Here is a 25780-nt window from a genome sequence, read left to right as displayed (position 1 = left end):
CTTTAGCTCTGGGGAGGTGGGTGTTTAGGGATGGGTCAAGGTTACTGGGAGGGGGAGGTGGGAGGTTATCTTTTGGATTTTTTTTCCCCCCTGGGGTGGGGTGATTTTTTTTTCTGTCTCTCCGGTTGTTGCATGGACCACCTTAAACAGCTGCAGTGTGAGCCAGCTCCCCACCCTCAGAGGGAGCCAGCACCAGGGTGGGGAAAGCGCTTTGCAGACATTCACTCTGCACTGTCGCCATTGCTGGCAGCCTCTGCTCTGTGTGTGTGTCTGTGTGTGAGAGAGGGGGTGGGGGCATTTTTCTGTAGGGGGGGTGGGGGATTTTTTGCTGTGGGGGGTGGGGGATTTTTTTGTGAGGGGTGGTGGTGGTGGTGGGGGAGACACTTGCATCAAGAGTTTTTTTTGAAAAAAAAAGGGGGGTTGATTTGTTCTCTCTTCAAATCAACGCCCCCCCCCCCACACACACACACCCTCCCAAACTCTCCCCCACTCCCCCCCTCCCCTCCCCTCCCCTCCCCTCCCAAGTTCCCCCTCCCACCCTCCTTCCTCTCACTCTTGAAGCTAACAGTCGGAACAAGCTCCCCCGACCGTCCGTCCACCGCCTCTAACCCAGGTAAGCAGCTCTCTCCTCTCTCTCTCTCTCTCACTTGATCTTTCCTTTTCCCCCCTCTCCTTTAATCTCCACTAACTCATTCCCTAGGCCAGAAACAAAAAAAAATGTAGGATGAGGAGAGGAGGGGAGGGGGGATCTGATCCCAGATCCTTCCACCCATTTCTCTCTATCTCCTCTCTCTCTCTCTCTGTGTGTCTGTCTGTCTGTCTCTCTCTCTTTCTTCTCTTCCCCTAGCACAGGCAAGGCGTGCTCACAATTTAAAACAGCAACGTCTCCTCTCCCACTCCCATTCAGTGTAGTGGGACCCACCTGAAGTTGTTGCCCTCCATCATTTGTTTCTCTGTGTGTGTGTGTCTTGGCACTGATTTGAGAACAACTTTTGGTTGGAGGGGGGGTGGGGTCTGCCCCAAAGGAAAACACAGTTTGGACTGGTGTTACCATTTCCCCATTGTCACTGGTGTTCCATTTTAACGTGTACAAGTCCAGTGCGGATCAGTATTCTTGTTTCCCTGCTTTACTGGTGTTTCATTTTAGTATACAAGTCCAGTCCGGACCAGTATTCTTATTTTCCCATTCCCCGTTTTACTGTTTTTTTTTCCTTTTGGCGAAGGGAGACAGGAGTGAGGTCCCTCAGTGTGATTTCCGCCCCCCCCCCCCCCTCCCTCCACCACTCTTATCTCCAGTGCAGTGCAGAGGGACTGCCGCACTGTTGGAGATGCTGCCTTTTGGAGGAAATGTTTAACCGAGGCCTCACCTGCCTGCTAGGGTGAATGTAAAAGATCCCATGAAACGATTCCAAAGGACGGCAGGCTTCCCTCAATGCCCAGGCTAATACTTATCCCTCAACCAATATCACAAAAATAGATCACCGGGTCACTATTGCACTGCTGCTTGTGGGAGCTTGCTGTGAGCAAATTGGCTGTTGCGTTTTCTACATTAGGACGATGACTATATTTCATATGTGCTTCAATGGCTGTTAAATGTTTTTTGATTTGATTTATTGTTGTCACATGTATTAACATACATTGAAAAGTATTGTTTTCTTGCGTGCTATACAGAGAAGGCATACCATTCATAGAGAAGGAAAGGAGAGAGTGCGGAATGTAGTGTTGCAATCATAGCTAGGGTGTAGAGAAAGATCAACTTAGTGCGTTGTAGGTCCATTCAAAAGTCTGATGGCAGCAGGGAAGAAGTTGTTCTTGAGTCGGTTGGTACGCGTCCTCAGACCTTTATCTTTTTCCTGATGGAAGAAGGTGGAAGAGAGCGTGTCCAGGGTGCGTGGCATCCTTAATTATGCTGGCTGCTTTTCTGAGGTAATGGATGGGAGGCTGGTTTGCCTGATGAACCGGGCTATATTTGCAATCCTCTGTAGTTTCTTGCAGTCTTGGACAAGTTTGTGAGAGTTGTAGCTGACGTGCCAAATTCTCTTTTGAGATGTCCAGTTATAGTGAAGGGTGCTATTTAAATGCAAATCTGTCCTTTCTGCAACAAGTAATCCTGGCTAGTGGGAGATAATGTGTATTAAAGTTTAAAAATAAAGTTTATTAGTAGGCTTACATTAACATTGCAATGAAGTTATTGTGAAAATCCCCTAGTCGCTACACTCCAGCGCCTGTTCGGGAAGAGTCAGTCCCCCTGACACTAAGGGACAATTTAGTATGGTCAATTCACCTAACCTGCACATCTTTTGGACTGTGGGAGGAAACCGGAGCACCTGGAGGAAACCCACGCAGGTACGGAGAGAACGTGCAGATTCTGCACAGACAGTAACCCAAGCCAGGAATTGAACCTGGATCCCTGACGCTGTGAGGCAGCACTGTGCCGCCGTGCTGCCCATGTAAAACAAGTGGGTTCCAGTTTCCTCATATTGGGAAATGCGAGCGCTTTCATTGTGTACCTGACCGATACTGGGAAATAGTGATTTAGCAAAACAATGTTGCTGACGCCATCATTCTTTCTTTTGTTTTAACTCATTGGATGGGGATCACGTCTGCAAAGCCACATCACTAGTTGATTGAAATGGTGATGCTGGGGCCCCCTTGAAATGATGTACAATTGAGGAGCTAATTCAGAGGATGTGAAGAGTTAACTGTGTCACGTGAAGTATTGTGCAACATTTATATGTCATGATAGGATAGATATATAGATACAAAGACTATTTGACCAGTGGTCAAAACATTCAAGCACATCATTTCCCTTGCCTGCTTCTGTCTTGTTGTCACTATTAATAGGTGGCACGGTGGCACAGTGGTTAGCACTGCTGCCTCACAACACCAGGGACCCGGGTTCGGTTCCTGGCTTGGGTCACTGTCTGTGCGGAGTCTGCACATTCTCCCAACGTCTGTGTGGGTTTCCTCCGGGTGCTCCAGTTTCCTCCCCAGTCCAAAGATGTGCGTGTTAGATTGACTGGCCATCCTAAATTGACGCTTAGTGTCAGGAGCTAGTAGGGTAAATAAGTAGGATTATAGGGATAGGATCTGGGTGGGATTGTGGTTGAAGCAGACTTGATGAGACGAATAGCCTCCTCCTGCACTGTAGGGATTCTATGATTCTAAGCGACTTTGTCCTGGATGGTGTTGAGCTTCTTGAGTGTTGTTGGAGCTGTGCTCATCCAGGCGACAGGAGAGTATTCCTGATTTAGACTTGAAGATGGTGGACAGGCTTTGAAGAGATGCGTTACTTACTACAGAATATCCAGCCTTTGACCTGCTCTTGGGGCTATGGTATTTATATAGTTGGTCTAGTTAAGTGTCTGGTCAATGGTAACCCCCCTGGTATGTTGACGATGGGTTTCAGTGATGGTTGGACGTCAAGAGGAATTGGTTAGATTCTCTCTTGTTGGACATGGTCATTCTCTGGCCCGTGGTGTGACCTAGGCATTACTTGCTGGGACAGTAGAAGAGGTGCCACAATTGGTCTTAGCGGCATTGGCTTAGGGAGTGGAGGAATGAGCCATTCCTGGCCACTACCTCATGAGCCATGTTCGGGTAGGCTTCAGGAAAGGCTGGCTGGATGGTGAAGTGTTGCTGAGATCCAGTTGCCCTGCTCATGGTCATTGTCAAGGTCTGCATTTGAAGAATTGCCACTGGGAGAGAAGCCAGACCCAGTAGAGCCGCACTCCAGTTTATCTTGTACTGTGTATTCCTCCCAATTACAATGAAATCCACCTTGGCTCACGCTAACCCGGGTATCACCAAAATAATGTTACTATCGGAGTCACGGAATTGAATCTTGATTGGAGTACCTGTCATCGTGCCTCCCTCTTTTTTAAAAAAATGCAGCTTCACGTCTTTCGAAATTCAGCTCCCCTTTAGATTATAATTCTCCCAGTCTGTCAATTTTCTTCCTCCTTATTCAAGCAACCATTGTTGATCTGTCAGTCTTGAGGGTAAATAGTTGGTGGGGAAGTTTAACCAGGACAGGAATTGCAGTTAGGCCCAGCTTGACCTTGTGGGGTGGATGATGACATCTTTGACCCTATGTCTCATCTAGACACAGAGGGGCTGGAAGTTGTGTAAAATCCCTTGAGTTGGACACATCAGAAAATGTTTGACGTGTAATGTAAAAATACGTTGCAAAAATAGCCTGTAATTGTAAGTGTAGTGAGGCACCTTGTGTACTGAAACAAACTGAACTGTATTACACCTTATGTAATGTCAAATTTGAGCTGTGTTGTAATATACCAAATATGACGTATAAAGTACATCTTTTTTGGTTGGGGGGGGGAGTTACTTTGGTATTGGAGACCTCTTAGAATCGTAGAATTCCACTGTGCGGAAAGGGACCATTTGGCCCATCGAGTCCGCACCAACCAGGTCCTATCCCCATAATCTCGTGCATTTACCCCAGCTAGTCCCCCTGACACTAAAGAGCAATTTAGCATGGCGAATCCATCTAACCCGCACATCTTTGGAGTGTGGGAGGAAACTGGAGCACCTGGAGGAAACCCGTGCAGACACTGGGAGAACGTGCAAACTCCGCACAGACAGTGACCCAAACCGTGAATCGAATCCAAGTCCCTCGCGCTGTACGACAAAGCATAATCCAAACAACTCTTAAATCTAACTTGAATTTTCGTCTGTGTTGGAATCCCTGCTCACACCGTGTACCAGAATCACTATTTTTGAAATAGCTTGCACATAAAGTGATGCATGACTTGTAAATTTGTGGTTAATGTGCAGGTTCCCAATTAGTTGGTCCATGTGATTTCCTGGGCAGTTCTTAATCAGCTAAGGAAGTCAGAGAGAAATCCTATAGATATTTTTTCCGGCTGTTCCCCCCCCCCCCCCCCCCCGCCCCCCCCCTCACCCCCCCCAAGAGGTTTCATGGCTATGGGAGGGGGAAGCGTTGTGGGGTGACGTGGAAGTTAAAAAAAAAGGTATTTTTCATAATGCCAGGCCTCACAGACCTGCCCATCCATTTCAAATGCACATACTGTATTTCTAACAATCCGAGACTAAAGTTTACAGCTGATGTAAGCTCGTGAAGTCACTGTGTTGTGTGGGAACAGAGCCAAGGATTTGATTGTGGTGAGACTGAGAACTCAAAGCTTAAAGAGGCAGAGAGGCCTATTGGAAAAGGCTTCGATTGCCACAGCTGCCTTCTCTACTTTACTTCTGAGCCTTTACTTTTCTTGCCGCGCTCACGTCGGAACCGATGTAATCAAGTAATTTCCACCAGTTTAAAATAAACCTAAATTTCATTAAAACGTCAGTCAGTCAGATCTGAGGGAAGGAAAAATGAGCATGAAATAGAACTGAGTGGCACCATTACCCAATCCTTCGCTGTAAAGAAAAGGGAGATTGCATTGTCGCCTGTTTTTTTTGAGTAGAGATCCTGCAGGAAACATTGGCCCAAACAAATACAAGCACCTCTTTTCACAGCATTGAGTTTTATAACAGGCTTATATCACTTTCTAGAAGGTTGGCGCCTAATTGTGGTTTCTACCCAATAATGAGGTCTTGCAAACCTGTTGCTGTGTTACTGATTGATCTTTCTGATATAACTCGCCTGCAACTGAGAGAAGGGGCAATATAACTGCTCCCTCCCACTCTGTCCACTCAGCTCAGCACCACCTTGCGTGACATCTGCACTTCAGACAAAAAGCAATATTTAATTAAAAATATTTCCATTGCCGGTTTGAGCAGGGAGGTTGAGGGAGAAGGGAGGCTCGAGTTGGACACTTTCATTCTCAGAGGAGAAAGGGGCGTTGTTAGCTCGGTGGGCTGGATAGCTGGTTTGTGATGTAGATTGACACCAACAGCATGGGTTCCATCCCAGTACTGGTTAAGGTTATGAGGTAGCACAGTGGCAGAGTGGTTAGCACTGCTGCCTCACAGCGCCAAGGACCTGGGTTCGATTCCCACCTTGGGTCACTATATGTGTGGAGTTTGCACGTTCTCCCCGTGTCTGCGTGGGTTTCTTCCGGGTACTCCGCTTTCCTCCCACAATCCAAAGATGTGCGGGTTAGGTTGATTGACCATGCTAAACTGGCTGTTGTGTCAGGGGATTAGCAGAATGTGGAGTTATGGGAATAGGGCCTGGGTGGGATTGTGGTCGGTGCAGACTCGATGGGCCAAATGGCCTCCTTCTGCATGTAGGGATTCTTTGATTCTTAACTTGCATCAAAGTCTGTTCTTCTATCACTCTTGCACTCGTTAACTGACATTGGCTCCTGGTAATGCGGCACCTTAATTTAAGAGTTCTCCTCCATGTTTTCTAACCCCTCCAAAGTCTCACCTCTTCCTGTCTCTGTAACCTCCTCCTACCCTACAATCCTCTGAGATGTAAGAATACCTCTTCTTTATGCACAGCACAGCACAGTGGTTAGCCTCACAGTGCCAGGGTTCAATTCCACCCTCAGGTGAATATCTGTGTGGAGTCTGCACGTTCTCTCCGTGTCTGCATGGGTTTTGTTCAGGTGCTCTGGTTTCTTCCCACACTTCAAAGATGTGCAGATTAGGTAGATTGTCCATGCTAAATTGCCCCTTGGTATCCCAAGGTGTGTAGGCTAGGGAAATTAGTGAGCTAAATATGTGGAGTTACAGGGATAGAGCCTGGATAAGATGCTCTGTGGGAGAGTCAGTGCAGACATGATGGGCCGAATGGCCTCCTTCTAAACTGTAGGGATTCTATTCTATGATCTTTTGTGTGCATCTCCAATTTTAATTGCAGTACTATTAGTGGCTGTGTGTTTAGTTGATTTAGATTCTCGCACCCTGAAATTTCCTCCGTAAACCTCTCTCTGCTTCACTTTCCTCCTTTATTCACACCTCAAAAATCTTTGGCCAGATTTTTGATTACCTGATCTTGATGTGCAGCATTTTCCAACTCGGAAGCGGGAGTCGGGAAAATTCCCGGCTCGTCCTGCCTACCTCAGGAGAAAGTGTTGGCAAGGGCAGGATTTTCATTCTGGGTGGGGGCAGGGTAAAGCAGGCTGGAGTTGGCCCAGCCAATCTGGGAGAAAGTTTGGAGGAAGCCACAGCAGATGCCTGGTGCGGAGACGGACTGCTGAAAAGGCTCGCTGTGGAACTTCATCCGAATTATAATAAAAATTATAATAAACCTTCACCCATCACACCCAGATAATTCCCAAAACCCATTCCTGTCACTTCATGCCCTTTATCCAACTCCTATGTCAACTCAATGTGTTTCAACAGCCCAATGGACTTATAGATTCTCAATCAAGCTTCATTATGTATTCTTGGCTGAGAGTCCTGGGCTGGAATTTTATGGCCTCATTCACCCTGAAACTGGAAAATCCCACCAGAGGTCACCCGACCTTTACGTGGTCCGAACCTTGCCTGCCCCAATTCCTGTGGCAGGTGGAACTGTAAAATCCCCCCCTCCCCAACGATATCAATTAGTTTACTGAAACACCTGAGCCCCAGGGAAAATATTGGTCTGGATTTTATGGCTCCTCCTACCTGGTCCCACCAAAGCAAACAGCAGTTTAAATGACCTGCCACATCTATTGGGTGGACACATGCCATGGTGGGACTGTAAAATCCCGGCCAGAGCTGAATTAACAGCTCTGCGCTCTGATCTGTGACTTCAGATTCACAGTGTTTATTTACATATGGAGTATTCTGTCACGAATACTTTAAAGGTCCTGCATGATTGTCACTTTAATTGGCCTGTAGCAAAATGAATATTTTGTTAAGAAGATGGAAAGTTATGTATGAATGATGTTCTTGTAAACCTTATTTACACATTCTATTGCCATTATGGGGTTCATTGGTTCAATAAAATAGATACATAGCTTGGCATTGGGGACATGAGGGGCCATAGCAGTTGTTTTGGGCATTTCTTGACATGAAGGGAATGAGATGCATTGGGGGTTGATGGGGGGAGGCATGGCTAGGTGTGGGGGGGGGAATGAAGAGGACCTTTTGAACTTACCTTTCAAAAGGCTATGGTTCACTCTTTGAAAAGCTGGGTGAACAGTGTGGAGGGCGAGAAAATGCCTATCCCCATAATGCAGCGCCCAGGTCAGGAGTGTGAGGTGGGGAACTCGTGACCTAAACCAGCATGCACCCTTGAAAGGCACTCCTGAAAATGGGAAATCTTGGGAATGGTTTGGAAAATCCTCAAATCAGAACCCATCTGCGATTTCTAAAAGGACTCCCATGTCACCTCAACTCAGCAAAAATCTAGCTTAGCATCTCATGTGGCTAATGTGGAGAGGTGGTGGTATTGTTGCTGGACTGATAATCTAGAGACCCAGGGTAATTAATGCTCTGAGAACCTGGGTACAAATCCCACCATGGCAGATGGTGAAATTTGAATTCAATAAAAATTTGGAATTGAAAGTCTAATGAGGATTGTGAAACCATTGTCAATTGTCGTAAAAACCCATCTGTTTCACTAATGCTCTTTTAGGGAAAGGAAATCTGCCATCCCTACCTGGCCTGACCTACATGTGACTCCAGATCCACAGCAATGTGGTTGACTTTTAAGATGTTCTCTGAAATTGCCTAGCAAGCCACTCAGCTAAAGGGCAAATAGTGATGGGCAGTAAATGCTGACCCAGCCAGTATTGTCCACCCACATCACATGAATGAATAAAACTTCGCTTTTAGGGAAAGAATTCTCTGCCATCCTTGCCTGGTCTGTGACTCCAGACTCAGGAATGTGGTTGACTCTTAAATGGCCTCAGGGATGGGCAATAAATGCCGACCCAAGCAGTGACCCCACATCCCATGAATGAATAAATTTTAAAAAGTGAACTATTTGTGTTGATAATGCTCCTATGACCACCTTGGGGTATGTAGAAATTTAAATTATTGTGTGTTGTTGACATGTATTACTCTATGGTGACTTGAGAGTACCTGGTGCCATGGGGCGGCACGGTGGCACAGTGGTTAGCACTGCTGCCTTACAGTGTCAGAGACCTGGGTTCAATTCCAGCCTCGGGTCATTGTCTGTGTGGAGTTTGCACACACCCCCCATGTCTACGTGGGTATTCTGGTTTCCTCCCACACTCCAAAGATTCCTCCCACACTCCAAAGATGTGTCTGTGTTTGGTTGATTGGCCATGCTAAGTTGCCCCATAGTGTCAGGGGGATTAGCAGGGTAAATATGTGGAGTTATGGGAATAGGGCCTGGGTGGGATTGTGGTTGGTGTAGGCTTGATAGGCTGAATCGCCTCCTTCTGCACTGTTGGATCCTATTCTGTGAAATGTCCCCTAGCTTGAGCAGAGGTGAGAAAGGTGAAGATGATCCATCCTTTCTTTTCCTCACTGGCTTAGTGGTCGCAGGCCCAGGATCGAATTGGATTAGCCACGCTGCCTACTTTAAAAACATCAATGGACATGCAATGTTCACGTCCTCCTATTAGCCCAGACAAAATGCTCCCTCGTCCTCACAGTCACTGCTGCAGGACCACTTACATCAGTCAATTCTTGTGAGCTATGTGAGGAATTTAAATTGCAGGCCAGTTTACATCGGAGCGTCCCTGTCACAGCACAGCATAGTGGGAGATTACTGTTGCTGCTTTTAGTGAGCTGAACACTTAACGTGCCCCTAAAGCTCTGCCTCTGATTTTTATTGTGAGAGTGGGCTTGCCTTTTACTGTGGCGCTGCCCATAATGGATGGCACTGTGCGGATTCCTGCTTGAATAATGGTTACTGCAGAGAGACCCTTGAGGGTGCCTGGTACTGCTGGCCACAGAGGCTTATTATCTTTGAGAACATATATGACTGTACAGTTTCCCCCTGAACAACCAGCTTATTTTCCATCTCCATCTACCTCATCCCCTCCCAATCAATTTTATTCCCTCTTCATTCCCCTCCTCTCTTCTGAGCTTGTGTCCAACAGAATCTGAGTATTCTTTAATTCATTATGTGATGTGGGTGGGCATCACTGGCTGGGTCAGAATTTATTGCCCATCCCTATTTGCCCTTCTGCTGAGTAGCTTGCTCGGCAATTTCAGAGGACATTTTAAATGTCAACCACATTGCTGTGGCTCTGGAGTCACATGTAGGCCAGACCAGGTAAGGACGTCAGATTTCCTTCCCTAAAGCAACATTAGTGAGTCAGATGGGTTTTTTCCGACAATCAACAATGGTTTCATGGTCATCAGTAGATTCTTAATTCCAGATACTTTTTATTGAACTCAAATTCTACCATCTGCTGCAGCGGGATTCGAACCCAGATCTCCAGAACGTTAGCTGAGTTTCCAGATTAATAGCCGAGTGATAATACCACTGGGCCATTACCTTAACTCTCCTGTAAAGGTCTTTGGGACGTTTCATTGCGTTAAAGGTGCTGTGTAGATGTCAGTTATTTCTGAGGGAGCTACTGTGAAAATCCCCTAGTCGCTACCATTGGTGCCTGTTTGGGTACACTGAGGGAGAATTTAGCATGGCCAATGCACCTAACCAGCACGTCTTTCGGACTGTGGGAGGAAACCGGAACACCCGGAGGAAACCCATGCAGACACGGGGAGAACACGCAGACTCCACACAGACAGTGAACCAAGCCAGGAATTGCACTGGGGTCCCTGGCGCTGTGAGGCAGCAGTGCTAACCACTGCGCCACCGTGCAGGTTACGTGCGGGTTAGGTGGATTGGCCATTGTAAATTGCCCCTTAGTGTTAGGGGGATTAGCAAGGTAAATGTGTGGGGTTGCGGGAATTGGGGCTGGGTGGGATTGTTGCCAGTGTGGGCGCAATGGGCTGAATGGCCTCCTTCTGCACTATAGGGATTCTATGATTTGCGAGAAACCACCGGCTGCCCCGATACCAACAGCTAACAGAAACATGTAAATTTGCTGGAGTCTGTAGGGGAAATAAGCCTTTCAGTTTATCACCAGTATATTTGTGCATTGGTACCTCAGGGGAATAGGGCAAGGCTTTGTGGCTGTGATGTTTCTGTACATAAGTTTCCGGTCTCAGTTAGGTTATCAGTATGAGGTGTTAAAGGGAGGAACTGACCTAAAAAAAATAACGGTTCAAAAATGCTTCAAAAGCAATTAATTTGCTGCGATTGGTGCGTTGGGACAATCTAAGGGAATGCGAGATGCTGTATCAGAGCAAATCCTGCTTTTTCATTCCCCCTTAAATGACTTTCTCCTTTCTCTAAGATCACAATCTGGGCTATAATTAGAACATGTGGTTTACAGTGTGCATTTTGAAAGGAAAAAAATGTTTGCTGTTTGCCTGAGCTTATTTTTGGCAAGTTCTGAACCAATTTGGTCATCGCAGTAGAGTTTGAAACTGCACAGAGCTGCTGACCATCACATTCCTTCGTCTGAAAGCAAGATACTGGGGATGCTGGAATTCTGAAATAAAACAGCAAACACTGAATAAACTCAGCAGGTCTGGCAGCATCTGTGGAGAGAGAACCGCAGTTAATGTTTTGAGTCCATGTGACTCTTCTTCAGAACTGGAGAAGGGTTATTGGGACTGGAGATGTGAGCTGTGTTTCTCTCTCCATAGATGCTGTTAACATTCCTTCATGTATTAGTTCTGTAGCTGGAACAGTTGGTAAATGTGGCACATTCCTAATAGAATAGAATCATAGGGTGGGATTTTACAGCCTTGCTCGATCCTGAACCGGAAAATCCCGTCTGAGATGAATGGACCTTCCCGTTGTCCGCCCCTTGCCCGCTCTGATTCGCGTGGTGGGTGGGGCGGTGGAATTCCGGCAATAAGAGTTCCTGCAGTGCGGAAGGAAGACATTTGGCTTGTCGAGTCTGCACTGACTCTCCGACAGAGCATCCCACCCATTCACTCCCGCTGTACCCCACGTATTTACCCTGCGAATCCTCCTAAGCTACAGGTCTTGGGACACTAAGGGACAATTTCCCATGGCCGACCCACCTAATCTGCACATCTTTAGACATCTTTGGACCAAAATTAAGAAGAGATTTGTATTTGTCCCTTTTTAAATACCTGGTCAACACTTTCTTCTTGTTCATGACTTACTCTGATGAAGTGTGACCACATCAAGTGTCAGTTGTGACACTGTTCGCTCAGAGTCACAAGATTCAAGACCCAAGGTCCACTCCAGGACTTGAGCACAAAAATCAAGCCTGATGCTCCTGTACAGTACCAAAGGACTGCTGCACTCCAGGAGGTGCTTTCTTTCTGATGTGATAGCCAATTAAAGGCCCCCCCCCCCACCCCACCACCACCGTCACCACCGGGTGGATGTAAACATGGCACTGTTACAAAGCAAAACGGTGAAGTTACCCTAGTGTCCTGGCCAATGTTTATCCCTCGAGCAACGTCTCAAACAAACCAGATTACATGTCATTAAATGGGGTTTAATGTGGGTTTTAAAGTTTTTTTTAAATTTGTGTCACAAGTAGGCTTACATTAACACTGCAATGAAGTTACTGTGAAAATCCCCTGGTTGCCACACTCTGACACCTGTTTGGGTACACTGAGGGAGAATTTAGCATGGCCAATGAACCTAACCAACACATCTTTTGGACTGTGGGAGGAAACTGAAGCACCCAGCGGGGGAACCCACGCAGACACGGAGAGAACATGCAGATGCCTCACAGACAGTGACCCAAGCCGGGAATCGAACCTGGGTCCCTGGCACTGTGAGGCAGCAGTGCTAACCACTGTGCCACCGTATACGAACATTGGAAGTGTCCAATCAGCTAGGATCATGACAGAGCAGGCGTGACAGACTGAATGGCCTATTCCTGTCCCAATGTTCCTATTATCTCATGTGGCTGTTTGTGGGAGTTGTTGGGTGTAAATAGCTGCTGAGTTTCTAACCTAAGGGCAGTGGCTGTATTTCAGAATTGGGTATAAAGTGCTTTGTAAAGTGCTGTGAGAAATATATTATTTTTATTTCAGTTGAAAATCTCTTAAAGGAGTGTGGGAACTGTCATTTTAAAATGCTGTTTCTTGTAGTCTGCGGGAAAATGCTTACATGACAAAGAAAATCCTGACAACTTTTACTTTATAGGTTTCCCCCACTCTGCAGTACAGTTTGTAAATCTTGTCACGAGTTTAAACGGGAAAGTCGTAATGGACAAGTTTTGATTTAACTACTTTGCACAGAAAGGGGAGACTAGACACAGAGGGTCCACCCAGAGACAGTGGGATCAGATAGTGCCAGTAAATGGCAAGGGACACCAGGGTAACTATGTGCTTGAACAGGTAACTGAGAATTGGGTCTCTGTTTGTGCCGAGTCTGCACATTCTCTCCGTACCTGCATGGGTTTCCTCCCACAGTCTGAAAGACATGCTGATTGGGATGTTGGGGATAGGAGCGGATGTGATTTTTTTTCCAGCGTTGGTTCTGGTCAATTAGACTGCGGTGGTCTCTTCCTCTCTTGGACATTGCTTTGCTGCTTGCTGTTTGAAACAAAAGAAGATGTCACCCTGGTTCGTTCAGAAGCCCAGGACACCCCAAAACATACAGCACTACTTGTAAAAATGTATTCACCATTGTAATATTGGCAGATTGAGCAGCCAGTTTGTGCACAGCAAGATCCCACAGTCAACAGTGGGACGACCGGGAATTATGTTCGAATTAAGTTTATTTATTATTGTCACAAGTAAGCTTACATTAACGCCATAATGAAGTTACTGTGAAAATCCCCTAGTCGCTACACTCCGCCGCCTGTTCAGGTACATTGGCCATGCTAAGTTCCCCCTCAATGTACCTAAACCAGTATGTCTTTCAGTCTGTGGGAGGAAACCGGAGCACCCGGAGGAAACCCATGCAGACGTGGGGAGAGCGTGCAGAATTTGCACAGGTAGTGACCCAAGATGTGAATCAAACCCAGATCCCTGGTGCCGTGAGACTGCGCCACTATGATGGCCCAGATTCCATTAGCTGAGGGTTAGGTGTCCCTTAGGACATCTGAAAAAGTCTTTTACACCCTCCGGAGAGAGCAGGCAAGGCTTTGGTTCAACATCTCTTTGGCAAAATGGTACCTCTGACCGTGCTGCACTCTTCGAAGGGATGACTAAATTTAGGTGCTACAGTTTCCTGAGTGGGATCTGAATGCATGACCTTCTGCCTTAGAGGCGAGAGAGCTACCAGCGTTTGAAAGATTGGGCAGAAGGGTAAATCATTTTCTCCCTCTGACTCTCACCACCTTCTGTTGAGAAAAAGATACAGAAGTCTGAGATCAGATACCGACTCAAAAAAAGCTTCTTTCCTGATGCCATCAAACTTTTGAATGGACTTACCTTATATTAATTTGATCTTTCTCTACTCCCTAGCTGTGACTGTAACCCTAGATTTTGCACCCTCCCCTTCCTTCTCCCCTACATACTCTTTGAATGGTATGCTTTCCCTGTACAGCACGCAGGAAACAATACTTTTCACTGTATCCCAATACATGTGACAAAAATAAATCAAATCAAGTTAGATATCTGCGCTCTTCCATTTCTGGCCACTTGAGCCTCCCTGATTTTAATCGCTCCGCTATTGGCGACCCTGCCCTAAGCTCTGGATTTTCCCTCCTATACATCTGTGCCTTTCCAACCTTCTCTCCTCCCCTTACCACACTTCTGAAGAGCTATCTCTTTGAACAGCTTTCAGTCATTTGCTCTCATATCTCCTTTCCTTTTATTCCTTTATGAGGTGTGGGAGCCGTTGGTTAGACTGGAGTTTATTGCCCAGCCCTTATGTGCCTCAGTGTAGAGTTTTGTTTTATAAGGCGGCACGATGGCATATTGGTTAGCATTGCTGCCTCACAGCGCCAGGGACCCGGGTTCGATTCCTGGCTCGGGTCACTGTCTGTGTGGAGTTTGCACATTCTTCCCGTGTCTGCGTGGGTTTCCTCCGGGTGCTCCGGTTTCCTCCCACAGTCCAAAGATGTGCAGGTTAGATTGATTGGCCCCATGTGAAATTGCCCCTTAGTGGCAGAGAGATTAGCAGGGTGGGGGTTAGCCGGGGATAGTGAGACTGATGTATGAGGAGAGATTGACTAGTTTAGGATTGTTTTCATTGGAGTTCAGTTGAATGAGGTGGGGGGGATCTCGTAGAGACTTATAAAAGTATAATAGGATTAGACAGAGTAGATGCTGAGAGGATATTCCCGATGGTGGGGGGAATCCAGAACCAGGGGTCACAGTCTGAGGATTCAGGGTAGACCAATTAGAACTGAGACGAAGAGACATTTCTTCACCCACAGAATGGTGAGCCTGTGGAATTCATTACCACAGGAGATAGCTGATGCCAAAACATTGAATGCATTCAAGAGGTGGCCGGATATAGCACTTGGGGCAAATGGGATCAAAGTTTATGGGAAAAAAAACAGGATTACGCTATGGATGGTCAACTATGAATTTCCTGAATGGTGGAGCAGGCTCGAAGGGCCAAATGGCCTCATCCTGCTCCTATCTCCTATGTGTCTTTGTTACGGGCATAGGGCCTGGGTGGGGTTGTTGCCGTTGCAGGCTCGATGGGCCGAATGCCCTTCTCCTGTGCGGTGAGGATTCTGTGATTCTAAGGGTACTGTGAGGATCCTTCAGACACTTCATGATGTTAAAGGCGCTATATAAACACAAGCTCCAAGTGAGAGTTCAAAGTGATTTTTGATTTGGTTCCCAATAGATTGGGGGCCAGCACACACAACCACTGCCACAAAACTGCTGTGAGGAGAAATCATCGCAAGCCTGTCCTGGCCTTGAACCCTAGGCTCTGGAAGCAAAAGATTTGAGGATCTGAAAATCCGTTGCTTTTGTGTTTTTCAGGGACTGGTTTCGACGTAGAGGAAGAGGGCCATGACAACCTCGCAGCCCTCCACCCTGGGGGAGCTCCAGCTCTATCGAGTCCTGCAGCGGGCAAACCTTCTGGTGTATTACGATGCTTTCATCCAGCAAGGGGGGGATGATGTCCAGCAGCTCTGCGATGCTGCAGAGGAGGAATTCCTGGAGATCATGGCTCTGGTGGGTATGTCCAGTAAGCCGCTCCATGTCCGACGCCTTCAGAAGGCCTTGCAGGAATGGATCACCAACCCCACTGCCTTCAACCAGCCCCTCACCAAACTCCCGGCGAGCAGCATTCCCATTGCCAAAATCTCGGAACTGAACACCACGGCGAGTAGCCCCAACTCTGTCTCCTCTGCCCAGGAGCAGCAGGCACGGCTGGCACAGAGCCTGGCCGCCGGGCAGGAGATCGCCAACAACCACGCCTCGTCGCGGCTGACCGAGACCTCGTCACAGACGGAAACGGTGGCCAGCGGGCACCCCCTGCCCAGCATCTCCAACGTGATGACCATAACCAAGGAGGAGCCCCACTCGCCGCCCAAAGACGGCCCCTCCCTGCCGCTGACCCCTGACGTGGTGCAGATCATCGGAGCCTGTGCCGAGCGCCTCATCCAGACGGTGCCCAGGATGGAGCCCAAGGAGTTGGAGTGCGTCTTCATCAGCAACAAGAAAATGGCCAAAACCCTGGGGCACATCTTCGAGATGAGTGAGCAGGAGCCACAACGCGAGGAGGAGATCCGCAAGTTCAGCGCCATATACGGGAGGTTCGACTCCAAACGAAAAGATGGAAAAAATCTAACCTTGCACGAGGTACAGTAACTGTTTTGTCATAAAATTGAATCATAGAAGGGTTACAGGACAGATGTCTATTGTCTCTATGCTGGATCTCTGTAAGAGCAACTCAACTTGTCCCACTCTCCCACCATTTCCCCTTAAGCCTTTCCTTTAGATAATCATCCAATTCCCTTTTGAAAGCCCCAATTGTATCTGCCTCTGCTATAGTTTTTCCCCGCGTTAAATTCTCCCTCAGTATACCCGAACAGGTGCCGAGTGCGGCGACGAGGGGATTTTCACAATAACTTCATTGCAGTGTTAATGTAAGCCTACTTGTGATTCCTTACGACGTTCAGGCCTCTTATGATTTTGAACACTCCTGTCAAGTCTGGGGCAGCATGATGGCACAGTGGTTAGCACTACTACCTGACAGTGCCAGGAACCCGAGTTCGATTCCCGACTTGGGTCAGTGTCCGTGTGGAGTTTGCACGCTCGCCCCGTGTCTGCATCGGTTTCCTTCGGGTGCTCCGTTTTCCTCCCACAGTCCAAAGATGTGTGGGTTAGGTGGATTAACCATGCTAAATTGACCCTAGTATCAGAGGATTAGCAGGATAAATACGTGGGGTTACGGGAATAGGGTTTGCGTGGGATTGTGGTTGGTGCAGACTCTTTCTGCACTGCAGGGGTTCTATGAAACATCTCCCCTCGTCCTTCTCTTCTCCAATCTATAACTGAAGTTCCTCATCCCTTGATCCTTTCTTAGGAATCTTTTCTGAACCCTCGCTAAAGTCTTCACATCCTTCCTAAAGTCTGGCACCCAGAATTGGACACACTTTATGCCTACATTTGTTCTCCTTTGGCTGAGAAATGATGCTTTGTGTGTGAATGGAGGCAGCATTGGTACCGTGCAAACTGTAACCAGTAGATTTGGTTACATGCCTAGCTAATTAAATATAAACGTAAGCACTTCACACCACAGTGTCAATACACTACATTGTGTAGTCGCATAAGTATATTCTGGGTGTTTCCTGGTTCAATCTACTCTCCTGTAAAGTGTTTAAACACCAGACATCAACAACACTGCAGAATCTCTCTCTGTATTGAGTTCTGTTCAGTCAGATGTAACTCTGTTCCATAATAGCAGACCTTTATACCATGGAAGAATCATAGAATCTATACAATGCAGAAGGAGGCCATTCAGTCCATCGAGTCTGCATTGACTTTCCAACAGAGCATCTTACTTAGAACCCCGCACCCCCCCCCCACCTCTGCTCTATCCCCATACTAAGTGGCAATCTAACATGGTTAATATCACTAATCTTAATATCTTGGGATATTAAGGGGCAATTTAGAAAGGCCAATCTATCTAACCTGCACACATTTGGAGTGTGGGAGGAAACCGGAGCACCCCGAGGAAACCCATGCAGATACTGGGAGAATATGCAGATTCTGCACAGACAGTCACTCGAGACCGGATTGAACCCTGGTCCCAGATGCAGCAGTGCTAACCACTGTGCCACCATGCCCTCCGACTACTGAAGTAGTTCCTTTGGTCTGCCAGTGCCTTTACAGTGGTTTGTCCTGTTTTAAGGATCCAATGTCTAATTGCCGTAAGGAAGCACAAGTCTCGGGACAATTGGAGTTGAGTTCCGACTCAGTGTGGAAGCGGTGGGCTGGTGCAGTTTGCACATTCCGGGCTGACCTGCGAAATCGAGTCAGCAGCAGCAAGCCGCCTGTCGTTATCCCCAGCAAGATAACTTTTATTTTATCCTCATCCTGGTTAGCCTCTTCCTGTCCCTAATCTCTACCAGCCCTACAACCTTCCGATGTCGCAGCTCTCCTCCAGTGCTGACCTCTTGTACATCTTCAATATTGGTCTATATTGATGGCTGTACCTTCAGCTATCTAGGCCCTAAGCTCTGGAATTTGCTGTCTTAACCTCTCTCCCAGTTTTAAGATGCACCTTAAAACCACTTCCCCTAAAACCACCAGATGGGACTTGGTGTCACATTTTAATCAGTAACACTTCTGTGAGAGCACTAAGATCGGACTTCCCTGGCCACGCTGGTCTAAAAGCTGGAAATTACTGCCCGATTGTCAATGGGCTTTTACATTGTCCGCAACCCACCCACTACAGCTGCAGTAGCGGGCGGGTGAGAGAATTCCAGTCCAGGGTTTGCTCTATAGGAATCCAAGTTGTTGAATTCTCTGTCATTTCTATACAATTTTTAGTAGCTCATAGAATCATCGAATCCCTGCAGGGCAGAACAAGACCATTCGATCCATCGAACATGCACCAACAACAATCCCACCCAGGTCCCGTCACCATAACCCCACATATTAACCCTGCTAGCCCCCTGACACTAAAGGCCAATTTAGCACGGTCAATCCACCTAACCTGCACGTTTTTGGAGTGTGGAAAGAAACCGGAGCACCCGGAGGAAATCCACGCAGATACGGGGAGAAGGTGCAAACTCCACACAGTCACCCAAGGCTGGAATGGAACCTGGGTCCCTAGTGCTGTGAGGCAGCAGTGCTAGCCACTGTGCCACCATGCCTCCCAAATTTTGTTGGTTATTCTGGCAACCGTAGTACAACTGTCTCACTGTGTTCAGCCAGTCCAACATTCAGTTCTGATATGATCACCAGCTTTTCAACATTCACGCAAATTATAGCATAGAGTCATAGAGGCTTACGGTATGGACATGCTGCCCTTTTTTTAACTGCTAAGCTAGTCTCAATTGCCCGCATTTGACCCATATCCCTCTATACTAATCTTATCCATGTAACTATTTTAATGCTTTTTAAAAGAAAAAATTGTACCCGCTTCTGCTACTACCTCTAGCAGCTTGTTCCAGACACTCACCACCCTGTGTGTGAAAAAGGTGCCTCTCTGGACCCTTTTGTATCTCTCTCTCTCTCTCTTATCTTAAACTTATGCCCTCTAGTTTTAGACTCCCCTACTTTTGGGAAACGATGTTGACTACCTGGCTGATCTGTGCCCCTCGTTATTTTATAGACCTCTATAAGGTCACCCCTCAGCCTCCTGTGCTTCAGCGAAAATGTCCCAATCTATCCAGCCTCTCCTTATAATTCAAACCATCAAGTCCCAGTAGCATCCTCGTAGATATTTTCTGCACTCTTTTTAGTTTAATAATATCCTTTTTATAATAGGGGGACCAGAACTGTACACAGTCTTCCAAGTATGGCCTTACCAATGTCTTGTACAACTTCAACAAGATGTTCCAACTCCTGTATTCAATATTCTGACTAAAGAAACCAAGCGTGCCGAATGCCTTCTTGACAACTTGTGACTCCACTTTCAAGGAGCTATGAATCTTACCCCTAGATCTCTTTGTTTTATAACCCTCCCCAGTGCCCTACCATTAACTGAATAAGTCCTGCCCGGTTCAGTCTACCAGAATGTATCACCTCGCATTTACCATTCATTGGTCCACTGGCCCAATTGATCAAGATCCTGTTGCAATCCTAGATAACCTTCTTCACTTCCCACTGTCCCACCAATCTTGTTGTCATCTGCAAACTTACTAACCATGCCTCCTCAATTCTCATCCAAGTCATTAATATGAATGATACATAACAGTGATAGAGGTTCAGTCCGTAATCTGTCCTGTTGGAACTGTTTTGAGCTGGCAAGGTGCAGTTTTTTACAACTGGCCTCCACCGCCCTTGGCTCAGAAGGCATCAGCCAGTATTCCAAACCTTGGTGACAGTCCAGCGAGGAGAAGATCAGAACAGACTGCGAGGGCCCTACAGTCGAATAGTTGATAACCAATCACTGACTGGGCACTGGCATAAAGAAATTTCTTTTTATATGTTCGTTCATGGCCTGTGGACATGGCATTTATTGCCTATCACCAATTGCCCTTGAGAAGGTGGTGGTGAGCTGCCTTCTTGAACTGCTGCAGCTCCTGTGATGTAAGTACACCCATGGTGCTGTTAGGGAGGGAATTTCAGGATTGTGACTCAGCGACAGTGAAGGGATGGTGTTATAGTTCCCACGACAGGATGGCGAGTGAGAGGGTAACGTTCCCTTGTGTCTGCTGACTCTGTCTTTCACCGTGGTAGGAGTTGTGGGTTTGCGAGGTGCTGTTGAAGGAAATGACTAAGGCTGCTCACGTAAATGCTATCCTATAAGTTTAAAAGCTTATATATTAGTGTCACAAGTATGCTTACATTGACACTGCAATGAAGTTACTGTAAAAAAAATCCCCTACTCCCTTCCGGAATAACTTGGAGCTTGTGAGTGTTTTAGGACATTTCTTTAGGACTTCAGTGCTTGGTAGATGTGAAAAGTTATTTGTTTTATTCATCCATGGGATGTGGGTGTCGTTGGTTGGACCAGCATTTATTGCCCAGCCCTAGTTCCCCATGGAGGGCAGTTGAGAGTCAACCACGTTGTTGTGGCTCTGGAGTCACATGTAGGCCAGACTGGGTAAAGACGACAGATTTCCTTTCCGAAAGGACGTTAGTAAGCCAGACATATTTTTCTGACAATTGACAATGGCTTCACGGTCATTGGTAGATTCTTAATTCCAGAGTAGGATCAGCTTAATATATGACAGGTCTATTCAAAAGCCATGAAGAAGCTGTTCTTCAATCAGTTGGTTCGTGATCTCAGACTTTTGTACCTTTTTCCCGATGGAAGAAGGTGGAAGAGGGAACGTCCGGGGTCCTTGGTTATGCTGGCTGCTTTTCCACTGACTCTGTATGGACAGAGTCAGTGGATGGGAGGTGTTTGCGTGATGGATTGGGTTACATTCACAACTGTTAGTAGTTTCTAATTGATGTCAAACTTCCCCTGGTGTAGGTAGCCTCGGGGATAATACACGGGTTTCAGACCCTCAGTGTCCTGTTGCAGGAGGTCTTTCACCCGTGAAGCCTTTGTGATAGTTGCCTGGGACCCTAGAGCAGAATGCATGGTGAGGTATCTGGATCTGTCACCTTCATTAAACTCAGTGCAAAAGTGCATTTCAAGAGCGTTGTGACACCTGGAGCCAGTGTGTGTTGCACTTGCCACAATCAACCTTAAACCTGCAACCGTTCAAAGGGAGCTGTGAGGTAGCGGCAGGAATTTATTCCACTTCAAAGAAATGTTTTTAAGTAAAGACTTGCTTCAACATTACCAGCCTTCAGTTAACCTCAGCGGGCATGTCCCATAGCACAGTACAAAAGTATGCCACATCTAGCAGGAAACCGAAAACTTTGCTCTCTTTCGGCTTCTTGCAAGGAAGAATAAGCGAGGATGGCGCGCAGTTTATCTCCTCCAGGCTGTTGCCTGATCTTTAGCACGCGTTCGGCCATTTTGAAAGCCCAGACAAAGAGTGGGAAGATAGACCCAGGAAAATGAGTCAGAGCATCGTGGAAAATCTCCAAACAGTCCACAATCCTGGCTATGCTGAGAAACATGCTCAACATTTGCCAATTTTCAATTCATATTCACATCAGAGAACTAAGTTGCTTCCTTCTCTTTTTAAAGCCTTTTACTGCCCTCCTCCCTGCAAACAAATAATGTTCCCCCCCTCAGCCACACTGCACCCCCCTTCTCTCCCCAAAACCTTTCAAGGCATCAGTTTTGTATTTTCACCCAAATGGCTATTTAGAATTATAGAGGTTTACAGCATGGAGACAGGCCCTTCAGCCCAACTTGTCCATACCGCCCTTTTTTTTAATTCACTAAACTAGTCCACATTTGGCCCATTTCCCTCTATACCCATCTTACCCATGTAACTGTTTAAATGTTTTTTTAAAAGACAAAATTACTACTACTACCTCTGGCAGCTTGTTCCAGGCACTCACCGCCCTCTGTGTGGGGGGGGGGGGAAAAAAAATTCTTGTATGGCGTGAGAGTTTAGACAGCGAATGTTTGAAGGCTATTTGACCAGGGAAGCCATCACAGACAGGGCAGAGCCATTTGTTGCCCGAGGTCACCAGGGGTCACTGGGAGATGATCAGAAGCCTGAAATCTGTCTTGACCTTTCTTCCCTTTCTCTAACCCGAAGGTATGGAGTGAGGCCAGTTGAAAGTTACCGGCAGTTCCTGTGCTCGTGACGAATAGGGCGGCACAGTGGTTGGCACTGCTGCCTCACGGGGCCAGGGACCCGGTTCGATTCCGACCTTGGGTGGCTGTCTGTGTGGAGTCTGCACATTCTCCACCCCGTGTCTGCGTGGGTTTCCTCCTGGGTGCTCCGGTTTCCTCCCACAACCTGAGGTTGATTGACCATCTTATGTTCTTATGTTTAGTGTCAGGAGGACTAACTAGGGTAAATGCATGGGGTTATGGGAGATAGGGCCTGGGTGAGACTGTGGGGTGAGGGGTGGAGGCAGGAGGAGGGAGGGAGGGTGTCAGGGAGTGGAGGCAGAAGGGGAGAGGAGGGTGTGGGGGAGTGGAGGCAGGAGGGGAAAGGAGGGTGTGGGGGTGGAGGTAGGAGGAGGGAGGGGGTGGAGGTAGGAGGAGGGAGAGAGTGGGGGGTGGAGGCAGGAGGGGGAGGGAGGGTGTGGGGGGTGGAGGCAGGAGGGGGAGGGAGGGTGTGGGGGTTGGAGGGAGGGTGTGGGGGAGTGGAGGCAAGAGGGGGAGGAGAGTGTGGGGGGTGGAGGGAGGGAGGGTGTGGGGGAGTGGAGGCAGGAGGGGGAGGAGAGTGTGGGGGTGGAGGCAGGAGGGGGGAGGAGTGTGTGGGGGTGGAGGCAGGAGGGGGGAGGAGTGTGTGGGGGTGGAGGCAGGAGGGGGGGAAGAGAGGCAGGAGGAGGGAGGGAGTGGGGGGTTGATATGGTGAGGTTGTAAAATTCCTCCGCTCTGTACTTGTTCCTTGATTAACAGAACCAGATTTTTAGGTTTCATGGAATGTTTATCAAAACCAGTCATTGCAAAAACAGGCGCTCTCTATGTGAGCGTTCCTTATGAAATTAGTGAAGTCAAAAGCAGTTTTGAAGGCTGAGATTCTCCGTTTGATGTGTTGAATTTATGTAAGTCAAGAAAGAGGCAGGGAACAGGCACGTCCAGTTAGCCTGCTTGCTGACTCATTAAAAGGAGGTGGTGATGGGGTGACATTAAAATCGTGTTGCTGCCACCTTTCACCAGAAGCTGCGAGACCTGTTGGGCTCTCAGGTGGTGTGTAGACTTCAGAGGCAGGGCAGAGACTGCAGCTGAACTGCACTGGGATTCAGTCGCTGACATTTGAAGATGAATCAACTGGAAGTGAAAATTAGAAAGAACTTGTTGGGGTGTGGTGGGGGGGAGTTGGTGGGCTTGGGGGTGGGTAGTGGGGGTTTGGGCTGTTGGAGAGAGGCCTGAGGGGAGGGGTAAGGGCAGCACGGTGGCACAGTGGTTAGCACTGCTGCCTCACAGTGCCAGAGACCAGGATTCACTTCCCAGCTTGGGCCACTGTCTGTGCAGAGTCTGCATGCTCTCCCCGTGTCTGCTTGGGTTTCCTCTGGGTGCTCCGATTTCCTCCTACAGTCTGAAAGACATGCTGGGTTAGGTGCATTGACTCGAACAGGCAACTAGGGAAATTTCACAGTAACTTCATTGCAGTGTTAATATAAGCCTTACTTGTAAGGCCAATAACTAAACTTTTACTTTTAAGCCCTGCAGTTACTGGACCTTAAATGGTTAAAGTTTAAAGGTTGGAATAAAAAGGGGTCTTTTGATGGAAACACACCCCCCCCACCCCCTTCCCACCCCAGGACTAAATCCAATTATTTTTGGGTTTGTCCCCATTTCTGGGATCTCCTCCTGCCTGCCTACAAATGAAGCTGGGAGGAAAATGGCACCTAATTGGCCCTTTAAGGACATCAATTGGGGCAAGGGCAGGTGGCTTGACCATTGCCTGATTTTGATTTGATTTATTATTGTCACATGTATTAGTATACACTGAAAAATATTGTTTCCTATGCACTATACGGACAGAGCATACTATTCATAGAGAAGGAAAGGGGAGAGTGCAGAATGTATTGTTACAGTTATAGCTAGGGTGTAGAGAAACACCAGTTTAATATATATAGGTCTGTTCAAAACTCTGATGGCATCAGGGAAGAAGCTGTTCTTGAGTCTGTTGGTCCGTGTGGCCTCAGACTTTCGTACCTTTTTCCCAACAGAAGAAGGTGGAAGAGAGGAGGTCCACGGTGCATGGGGTCCTTGATTATGCTGGCTGCTTTTCCGAGGCAGTGGGAAGTATTGACAGAGTCAGTGGATGGGGGGGATGCCCCCAGTGTAAAGTCTCCGTTGTGTTCAGGGCGGGTGGAAACCGAGTGGGAAGCCTATCTGAGGAATTTTACTGCAGTGCCGTGCTGAGGGAGTGCTGCACTGTTGCAGGGGATGTGAAAAATGCCTTTGGCACTATTTCGAAGAAGAACATGCTGGTTACCCGCTGTCTTGATCAATGTTTATCTTTCGATCAACATCATGACAAAAATAAAGATGCCCTGGTCATTGTCACTTGCTGTTTATGGGATCTTGTTGTGATCACGTTGCTGTTATGGTGAGCGGGGATGGGGGGGAGTAAGTGGAGCTGAGTCCATGAAAAGATCAGCCATGGTCTTACTGAATGGCGCAGCAGGCTCAAGGGGCCAGATGGCCTAGTCCTGCTCCTAGTTCTTATGTTCAATGGTGACTTGATTTCAGAATTACCTCATTGACCGTGAAGTGATTTGAGGCGCCAGGTGCTACATAAATGCAAGTCATTCTTTCTCGCTGCTGTAATGTGGGAAATGCAGCGCACAGCAAGCTCCCACAAACAGGAATGTGCTAATGACCCAGATCATCCGTCTTTTTGTGCTGTTAATTGAGGGGTCGATATTGGCCAGGACACCGGGGATAGTGCCTTGCTTTCTTTTTCAAAATTATCTTTTTACGCCCAACAGAGGGGCTTCAGTTTAACTTCTCATCCAAAAGACGCACCTCCAAGGCTTCATTTCAACCAGGCCTAAAGAACAATTCTGGTCATAGGACAATGACAGTTGGGCAGTGTCAGATTCTTTGAATTATCGGTTTGAGACAATGACCATTGTCACGTGGCGCAAAACCATCAGTTTAAAAAAACAGGTTGAGAAGATATGTTTTCTGTTTCTCTGCGTTGGAGAGGAAACCTTCTTGCTGCAAGGTTTAAATGAATTCCTATTTAATTAGGGGAGGCATTATAGGGACCAGTTTTTTTTTTCAGTGTACTGGTATCAAGTTACTAGA

At 47.4% G+C, this 25780-nt stretch overlaps 1 protein-coding gene across 4 annotated transcripts in view; it reads left to right on the top strand.

The window, feature by feature from the left end:
* The first annotated feature begins 507 nt into the window (after window positions 1-507).
* Window positions 508-25780, top strand: part of LOC145359214 (NGFI-A-binding protein 1-like) — a 64644-nt gene continuing 39371 nt past the window's right edge. For all 4 annotated transcript variants that reach the window (XM_080213692.1, XM_080213693.1, XM_080213691.1 and 1 more), the window contains exons 1-2: window positions 508-613; window positions 15790-16614. In XM_080213692.1, the coding sequence (XP_080069818.1) occupies window positions 15820-16614 (795 nt within the window). In that variant the 5' untranslated portion in view covers window positions 508-613; window positions 15790-15819. The remainder of the gene's footprint in view (window positions 614-15789; window positions 16615-25780) is intronic.

This window comes from Carcharhinus amblyrhynchos, chromosome 27, assembly GCF_965287045.1.
Source record: "Carcharhinus amblyrhynchos chromosome 27, sCarAmb.v2.hapA, whole genome shotgun sequence".
Lineage (NCBI taxonomy): Eukaryota > Metazoa > Chordata > Chondrichthyes > Carcharhiniformes > Carcharhinidae > Carcharhinus > Carcharhinus amblyrhynchos.
The sequence above is the reverse complement of the archived record's forward strand: the minus strand, read 5'-3'. Positions and strand labels throughout refer to the sequence as shown.